This window comes from Crocuta crocuta, unplaced genomic scaffold (assembly GCF_008692635.1).
Source record: "Crocuta crocuta isolate KB4526 unplaced genomic scaffold, BGI_CrCroc_1.0 scaffold291, whole genome shotgun sequence".
NCBI lineage: Eukaryota > Metazoa > Chordata > Mammalia > Carnivora > Hyaenidae > Crocuta > Crocuta crocuta.
Window position 1 is genome coordinate 2581929 of NW_027527977.1, and position 9642 is coordinate 2591570.

The 9642-nt window shown below is 40.8% G+C and overlaps 1 protein-coding gene across 1 annotated transcript in view; it reads right to left on the reverse strand.

Moving 5' to 3' along the window:
• PKHD1 (PKHD1 ciliary IPT domain containing fibrocystin/polyductin) overlaps positions 1-9642 on the reverse strand; it is a 487578-nt gene that overhangs the window by 431575 nt on the left and 46361 nt on the right. The window contains exons 22-26 of the mRNA XM_077752866.1: positions 7359-7486; positions 4722-4906; positions 3697-3819; positions 1789-1894; positions 1025-1300 (exon numbers count right to left, since the gene is read on the reverse strand). Coding sequence (XP_077608992.1) covers positions 1025-1300; positions 1789-1894; positions 3697-3819; positions 4722-4906; positions 7359-7486 — 818 coding nt within the window. The remainder of the gene's footprint in view (positions 1-1024; positions 1301-1788; positions 1895-3696; positions 3820-4721; positions 4907-7358; positions 7487-9642) is intronic.

Sequence of the window (9642 nt, forward strand, 5' to 3'; positions counted from 1 at the left end):
GAGTCTGTCACTCCCTCTCTCTCTGACCCTCCCCTACTCATGCTGTCTCTCTCCTAGAAATAAATAAAACATTAAAAAAAAAATTTTTTTTAACTGGTTGTGTCCCTCAGAAGGCCTGGAGGGATCCTTGGTTTCCGTGACACTAATGTACAATCCTTGGGGCCAATGCTGGTAAGACCCACTGCCCTCTGTATATCCCACTGCTCAAATGGTAGCTGGCTTTGCATGCTGACCAAGTATCCAACTGTACATCAGTCTACAAATATTTGTGTACATAAGGCCTGTGCTTTATATTTGTTTTTTGTTTTTTGTTTTTTGTTTTTTTTTTTACTTTTAAAGATTCTTTCCCACCTATTGGCTCATTTTAATCTCACACAAAAGTAGGAGGCTTGTAAATTAGGCATCATTAGGCTCACTACATAGCTAAGAGAGTGTGGCACTAAAGAAGCAGGATACTGAACATCTGAACATCCCAGTTTGCATTTATCTCTACCTCTTTCTACTAGAAAGCCTTGAGCAAGTCACTCTTCTTAGAACCACCATTATCTCATCTAAAAAATGATAGTAATTCTATCTTTGGGGCAGCTCTAAGCATTTAGGGAGTGTGACTATCCTATCAATTGGATATTGTGCCTATCATCGTTATTAGGAAACTAAGTCCCATAGAAGTAACTAAAACTCCTAAGGCCACACATCTGACTTTCACAGGACAAAAACCCAGGCACAGGTCCTACCTTCTGAACAAGTATTGTTTTCACTAGACCAAACTGTCCCAGTGATTCAGTGACTGCTCCAGTTATGCCTGACATCATCAGCCAACTATGATCCTTTATGTGGCAAGTGACTTCATTTAAGTTCTCAAAGTCTGTTGCTTGTTAGAAAAAAAATGCTGATGGCAGAAAATAAAAAGCTGTGAATCATAGTGGATATGGAATTTATCACACAACAGGACTAGATTCCTGCATATGGGCAAGAATGCTAGCTTCAGGGAGTCAGATGCAATGTGGGGTGCTCCCCAGCTTACCAATTTCTGCACCTCTAGAAGGTTCCACAGCATTCAGTCTTGGTTCCACATTTAGGAAGAGGTCTTCACCACTAGCATTTATGGCACGACCAGAAGGTCTCATCAACATGGATATCTGATGCATTCCAACAGGTAGCTGGTGTGTCTGACAGACCACATTAGTTTGGTTTGAGAAAATAACTCTACAATTCGTTTTGTTCACTGTAACCTCCAAGGCCTGAGGGTCATCAGAGAAGCTAGTTCCAAAAATATAAACCAAGGGATCGATGTCACCATCTTAAAGAAGAAAAAAATGTCATTCATCGCTCAGTGACAGAACTCCATTCAAGAAAACACTCTCTAAAATCAAATGTTCATTCCCTCTCACCTTCCTTTCCCAAAATTCAAGGAGTTGAATGCTGACTCAAATACTGGGGATCTGTATTTATTATTACAGTATACAGTCTCCTTTTGAAATATTCTCTAATAATAAGCGATCGCTGGTCATTTTTTTAATGAAAAAAAAATCAACATAAACAACATTTCAAAACAAGGGACAAAAAGAATAAAACATTTTAGATCACCAAAACACTACCTGAGTCCATTTTAAATGATGACCGTATCATTTATATTGATCAAAAAAATATACTTTCTACTGCATCGCTCAACATCCACCCCATGAACTGATGCACACTTTGTCCACCCATCACCAAGTACATGGCCTCTAACAAGTCACTCTGAGTCTGAAGTTCATGACCATCTCAATGCTGAGTCACAAGTCATACCAAAGGAATACCAGGCAGAGTGGACCTGGGGAGTTGACCCTTCAAGGTACTGGAAAGAACAGGAACCTGAACAATGGGCTGGTATGTCATTCACTCGCACAACCACCTGAAAAAAGGCAAAATAATTAAAGGCAAATATATGCATTTCATGTGCTTGAGAATATTCATAAAGCATTTGTGAAATTTGTCCAAATTAGTATGTTTAACAACTCATTTCTTCCCTTCTATTTCCCAGTAACAAACCCTAATGAATGATTCAAACATGTTAGATTTTCTTAAAATTATGGTAGGTATGCTGAAACCCAACATTTCTATAGTTAGGTATGCTTAATCTTGAGTAAATTTCCTCCCTGTAGTAAGTTCAATAAAATTCAAACTGCACAAAGATCTTTTTATCACTCCAGATTATATTCAACTGGATACTTCTGAAAAGTCCTTTCTTTGCTGAAACATGCCAACAAAGTAGGCACCTCCCTTCCACCATACTACATGGATATGCAACTGAAGAATAGAGTGTACTTGAACATTTGGTTTGGTCTTCTGTCTTGGAGTGGTAGGTCCCCAGTAAGAGAGTACATGACTTTTCGTCTCATTGTTACTAATGTTAATCTGGTAGAACTCTACAATACTTGGAGAGGAGGAAAGTGAAAAAGATGGGACTTGTTGGATGCTCTACATATAAAATATGGGTTAAAAGCACACACCATAGGAGCACCTAGGTGGTTCAATCAGCTGAGTGTCAGACTCTCGATTTTGACTCAGGTCATGGTTTCACAGTTCCTGGTATCAAGCCCCACATTGAGATCTACACTGACAGCATGGAGCCTGTTTGGGGTCCTCTCTCTCCCTTTCTCTCTGCCTCTCCCCCACTTGTGCACACATTCTCTTTCTCTCTCTCTCAAAATAAACAAACTTAAAGAAAAAGCACAGACTATATAATACTGTAGAGAAGGGATATTGGGATGGCATGAAGGCATAGGATAAAGAACATTTCAATTTGGGGTGGCTGGGTGGCTCAGTCAAGCATCCCACTTTGGGTCAGGTCATGATCTCATGGTTTGTGAGTTCAAGCCTGGCATCAGGCTCTCTGCTGTAAGCACAGAGCGCATTTTGGATCCTCTGTGCCCCTCTCTCTCTGCGCATCCCCCGCCTCTCAAAAAGAAACATTAAAAAAAAGAATATTTTCATTTTACCTCTATTTTATTTTATTCATAAACACACACAAAACAATCTATCAAAATGTTGGCAATTATTAATCTTTGGTTTGGATACGCAGGTACTGGTTACATTATTCCTTATAGTTTTCCTTATTTTACAGTTTTCTCCAAAGCAAATGATCTATAACAAGAATATGAGCAGATAAGACAAAAAGACATTTTTTAAAGGTTTATTATTTATTTTGAAAGAGAGCATGAGCAGGGGAGGGGTGGAGAGAGAGGGAGAGAGAGAGACTCGCAAGCAGGCTCCACCCTGTCAGCACAGAGCCTGACACCAACATGAGATCATGACCTGAGACAAAATTAAGAGTTGGACACTTAACTGACTGAGCCACCTGCTGCCCCAAAAGACATTTTAAAGAGAAAAGACACGGACTTAGCTCATTTACTTTCCAGTCCCACTGTGTGGCAGTATAAATCCTATGTAGCCATAAAGGCTCTCCATTTTTTTGTACAGTAACAGCATCCATAAGTGTAATAATAGGATGCTGTGTTTACAAAGAACTTATATTGTTGGAGTGTTTTTCATACCCTATGGAAATAGGAAGATGACAGCCATAATCATCTGCTTTATGGGTTGGAAAACTATGGGTTTCAACTATGGGTTGAAACTGGTCCACAACACAAACCAGGAAGGGGCTGAGACACTTGAAACTGCTACTTATTCTTTGGGTGGCCCATCCACTCTCACCTGAGTGTGCTGGTTGGCAGTAACCAACATGTCTCCAAATATGGGTCCAAGAAAAACTCCACCATCATAGACCACACGCATGGTTGCCTCAGGGTTCACTCCAGTTAGATTCTCACCAAAGACCTGAGATGGTTACATTTCTAGTGAATTCTGTGATGGAACATAAGTCTAATCTAATGGAAGTCTAAATCTGATGATAAAAGGGTTTTTTTTCACATTTTATTTAAGATAACCAGATAGCTAGAAGGTGAAGATGGGGTGACAAGGGTTGAAGCCTAGAAACATAACAGTAAGTAACAGCTCATGAAAGTGCCAGTAGATAAGAGGAATATCTGTTTGCAAGCAGAGTTGTCAAAAAAGGCACAAAAAACAATCTCCTGTCTTGAGATATTTTGTTTCTAGACGCTTCTCTATATTATGTTTGCGAACCAAAATATTAAAATAAAAGGGAAGGAAATAAGTACTTTAAGAGGACTCTCATCATTCCTCCATCTCCACTCCAGTTTTTGTTTGAACACCCAATGACCTACAATACCATAGAACAGGGATAAAATTTCAGCTTGGGTTTCATTTTATAATAACCAAATGCTAGATGATCATTAGATTATTTTTTAAAACCCTAAATATGCAAGTGCATCTGGTTTTGTCATTATCCAGAGACAGCAAATCCTTTTCTAAACTTCCTTCTGCTGTGCCATCTGCCTCCACGATAATCTAAGTCAATCACATCTGCTTAAATTATCCAATAACAGATGTAGAATTATTATATGGTGGACACTGACCAACAACTACCTACATTGAGTTAGGGAAGGAGATGTTGGGTTTAAATTGCATTTTCAGGGACATGAGATACAAAACATGTCTTGAAAACTTTCCAAAGATCATTGAACCCCTTTACTTGAATATTACAACAAAATTAATAATTTGTGACAGTTAATATAATTCGGATTTTTTTTTTTTTTTTTTTTTTTCAAAATTGCTTCAGGACATCAAATCCACACCACCAAAAGGGATACCATACATACCCTGATGAAATTGGGGAAATCTCCAACCTGGATGGACCAGGAGAGGGTCCACACACGTTCATAGCAAGAATTCAGATCCTCCATTACAGTGAAGTCACTGACATTGAGGTACCTAGATGCAAAGTTGTCGGCATTGTTCTGTAAGAGCTTGAGCAGGTGACTAGCTGAAATACTCACAGGAACATCTGTGGGACAAGATTTTGATATTAAAAAAAAACATGATACTAATTACTCTACCACAAAAGGTTTCATCATTAAAATTACAGAGAATAAATGTCAAGATGCCCACTAAATATGGAGACGCTCAAATTCAAACTATGCCTTCAAGAGAAACCCCAGCCCAGTTAAACCATTTGTTTCCTAAGGCAAACACAAATAGATGTCCACTTTTTATATTGTGATACCTTTAATCAGGATCCCATCTCACAGCAACCAGAGAGCGTAGTCACATCAGAAAAAACTATCTCAACTGTTAACTCAAAATATACACTCCAGACAGCCTGGTAATGCCTGAAAGCCTAATTAAATAGCGGGTTTTCCTTGGAAAAATTTAGCTGGCCCTGTGAACAGAGAAAAGCTGGCCACTTTTCACAGGGAGTGTGGGGGGAGGCACACAGCAGCTGACACCCATAAAAACTTAGCCAACCCAGCTGAGGAATGTTGGCATTTAACTTTGGTTTCTCTATTAGAATTCTTTTAAGCTCAACCACCTGCTTCCCCGTTCCACATCCCCACAGAGAAATAACGGCACTCTGTGCTTAAGCCCTGCTTGTGTTTGAACCCCAGTTCTTGCTTTACCAAAAGTTTCCATTTCATTAGCTACTCCCAACAGCCCTGTGGGGTAGGTCATTTGGGTATCCTAATGCCTAACTTTAGAGATGGAGAGAATGAGACCCAACGAGATTCAGAAGCTTGGCAACCAAATGAGACAGGATTACACTTCAGAATGCCTTCCAACTACTTAAGAGCCTTCCTCTTGAATTCCACACTGCCTTGGAGTATTAATAAAATACCACTATATTTCTAAAGTACAAACAAAATCCTCCTTCTTTAAAAAAAAAAAAAAAGGTTGTTCTAGGAGCAGCTGGGTGGCTCAGTCTGTTGAGCATCTGACTTCAGCTCAGGTCATGATCTCCTAGCTCATGGGTTCAAGCCCCATATCAGACTCACTGCTGTCAGAGTACAGCCCACTTCAGATCCTCTGTTCCCGTCTCTTTCTGCCCCTCCCCCACTCACTGTCCTCTCAAAAATAAACAACAACAATAATAAAGGTTGTTCTACATTTACCTAATTTGAGGCCATTGCCATTTCCAAAGGCCAAGTTAAGGCTCACTTTCCTGGACTGTTTTGCAGTCAAGTGAAGAGCATCACAATAGAACATGGTGGCAGACAAAGTATCTGCAGACAGGCTGCAGTTCATGAGAAGGGAAGCAAGACCCAGGGATGGACTTCATGGATACAGGACACTGTTGGCCCTTACCCATTTATCAGACTCCAACAGCCCATGGCCTTCAACTTTTTCTAAGTGGCCCTCTTAGAGTAAAAACCCTATTCCTGCCACCCAAGAAGATTCTTGCAAGCCTAGCATCTTTCTTCTTGGGAGAACAAAAGACGTTTGGATCACAGGCCAATTTTTATACAGCTACCCTTGAACTCTCCTGAGCCTCCTTTCCAATTCTCCTGTGGTTTTACCAAAGAAATGGCATTCACTTCTATTCCTTGTTCTTTGTGAAATGTGTTTATTCTTCAAGATTTAGAAAAAGTTATATGCTAGTCACAACTTTCTACATGGTTATGACCACTAAAATTCTCAATAGCACATGGTGTCACCATGGAGTTTAAGTCAGAAGGACCATGGCTACTGTGGATCTTGGCCTAGAAACGCGAGAGAAAATGGGACGGATCTGATAAATACCCAGTTCATATGCAGACCCTGCCATCAACTTTTTGTATGACCTCTAGGCAAGTATACCGGGCTCAATGGTGGTCTTCAGAAACATATCGAGGCCCTAATCCCTGAAACCTATGAATATATCCTAATAAGGGAAAAGAGAGCATAGTATGTTGCAAAAGATGTGGTTAAGGATCTTGAGGAGTTTATCCTGGGGTATCCAGGTGGGCTCTAAATGCAGTCATACATATCATTATGAGAGACAGAGGAGGCTTTGAGACAGAAGAGGAAGAGACACTGACCATGGCAGCAGGAGCTGGAGTGACCTAGAAATGGAATGCAGGCAGCCAGCAGAAGCTGGAAAAGGTAAGAAACAGATCCTCCCCCAGAACCTTCAGAGGGAATGTGACACTGCTGACAACCTGACTTTGGATCTCTGGCCTCCAGAAATGTGAGAGAATACATTTCTATTGTTTTAACCTACCAAGTGTGCAGTGATTTGTTAGGACAACCCCAGTGAGCTAATCTGCTGAGTTTCTATACCTACAAGTTGAGATCATATTAACAATAATACGGTACTGTTATTGCCCAGATCTTTAATTTTAAGGCCACTTTCAAATGCTGGAAAATCAACAAAACAGTTTTAAGACTGTCGCTCTTCCTGACAATCACTCAGGATGTTATTTGCCTGGGAATGCCCCTAAAAATGGAAATGAGAAATTGATGCACTCCAGTTGCCCCTTTACCAGGAATCACTGTGGTAGGAAGTTGGATGTGGAAATATCCTCCTAAAGGTGGGCTTGCCCTCTGTATTCTCTGCGTTGTCACCTGGACCAGCCTGGACCCTTCTTCTTCACCTTCAGTGGGCACGGAGCTGCAGCATGTCAAAATCGAAGCATTAAGCACAGTAACCATCCAGAAGTGCCACTATGGCACTCTCTCAAAATAAATAAATACACTTAAAAAAATAAAAAGCAAATACATGTGCATGTTATGTATACAAAAACTGCTTAGGAAAAAGGGATTTAAAAGACAGATCCAGGGGCACCTGGATGGTTCAGTCAGTTGAGTGTCTCACTCTTGGTTTCGGCTCAGGTCACAGCCTCACGGTTTTGTGTGTTTGAGCCCCACGTCGGGCTCTGGGCTAACAACATGGAGCCTGCCTGGGATCCTCTCTCCCCCTTTCTCTCTGCCCCTCTTCACTCTCTCTCTCTCACTCTCTCTCAAAATAAATAAATAAACTTAAAAAAAATATGGATCCACCATGTTAGTAGAGGGATTATGAGTGATTTTGTCTTTTTCTAAGTCTTTTCCGCATTTTCTAACTTTTCAGCAATAAACACACGATTTTATCAATATCATTTGAGAACTACATGTTGATGTACATGACTATAAAGAAATAGAATGACGGTGCCTGTGTTGGGGGACAAAGCTAGCAGAGGCCAGTCCAAGGGGGTCCTATCTTGCTGAGGCGGGAGGCCTCCAGAAGTAGTTAGGGGACTTGAGGAAATCTCAGGAAGTCAGGTCACCAGGACCATTCTATTGTGGACCTGGTCACAGTAACCTAAATTAGCCTCTAGAATTTCTGAATTAAAGCTTTGGCACTTGGAGCACAGGACTGCAACTTGGCTAATATGGCTCCCTGCCCACCCTCCACCACCTGAGCTCTGTCACTCCTTGATTCTATTGATGCTTTTCATTATCTTTCCTACCCGGAAGGCCCTGGAAGGTGAAGTCAAGGAAAACAGACCACAGATTCAAGCTCTCTGCCCCTGTCTTTTATACACCATCCCAAGCATGGAATGAGTAGAACTTGGTTTGGAACATGTTAGAAAAAATATGGAAAGAAAATGTTTAAAGGCAGAGTGTCTCCATTCTTCCAACCTGTTAGGGTTTAAGTGAAAAATTAAAAGAAGGAATTAGAGCATATATGTGTTCCAGGAGTTTGGAGGAGACTGATCCTTAGTTACTTTTTATAAGCTGTGGCTAGACTCTGTTGAGTATTAAGAAGCAACACTTACACTTATGGGGATGAGCACTGAGTGTTATGTGGAAACTAATTTGACAATAAACTATTTGTAAAAAAATAAATAAATAAATTCCCAAACTATATTAAAAAGGCTTTTAAAAAAAAAAAAAGAAGCAACACTTATGGGCCCCTAGTGCCATCTGGTGGTAAGTGCTTAGAAACAGCTATTTTTATTCCTTAAGAGTATTTCATTTCTCCTTAAACGATTCCGATAAGGTTAATATATGGGAAATGAATGGAGTGAACAGAAAACAGTGGTAATGGGAACCTCCAGACAGCATAAAAATACAACTACTTTAAAACAAATTCACTAGAAATTAGTTCTCAAAGTGTAGTTCCCAGACCAGTAGAATCAGCATTGCCTGGGAGCTCATTAGAAATGCAAATGATCAGTCCCTGCCTCAAACCTACAGTTAGAGATGAAGTGGTTAAGGCCAAGCAAGTTGTGTTGTAACAAGACTCCAGGAGAGTCTGCTGCTGCTTTCCTAACACTGAGAACCATGGCTTTAAGCAACAAATCAGGTAGCTCTTCCTGATAAAAATCCCACCTGTGTCCCCAAAGCCCCACTAACAATCCTAAGAAGAGACAAGTGAGCAAAGACCTCTCCCTACCTGGCAGTGATGAGTGGGAGCTCCTGGGGGCACCCCGCCAACCAGAAGCTTACATTGTAGACTGGAGGGGATCCCGCCACAGAGAACGACTCCACCAGATTGCCACCTGGGCGAGCTGTTCCGGAATCTGCTTGAGAAACTAGAGACCAACGATCGTCAGCAAGCAACTCAAGATGGAGGACCCGGTGTGAGGAAAATCCCAAGTGCAGATATGGAGTTACTTAGATCTCAACACACACTTAAAAAAGCAGAGGTTCCCTACCTATCTGCCACCATGAAAAACAAAGGCAGGAGGCAGTGTTATACCAAAAGGAAAATGGGAGATCATGGTTTAAGGAGATAAAAATGAATTCCATAGCAAAGTTGAATAAGCCCCAACCCAGGCAAAC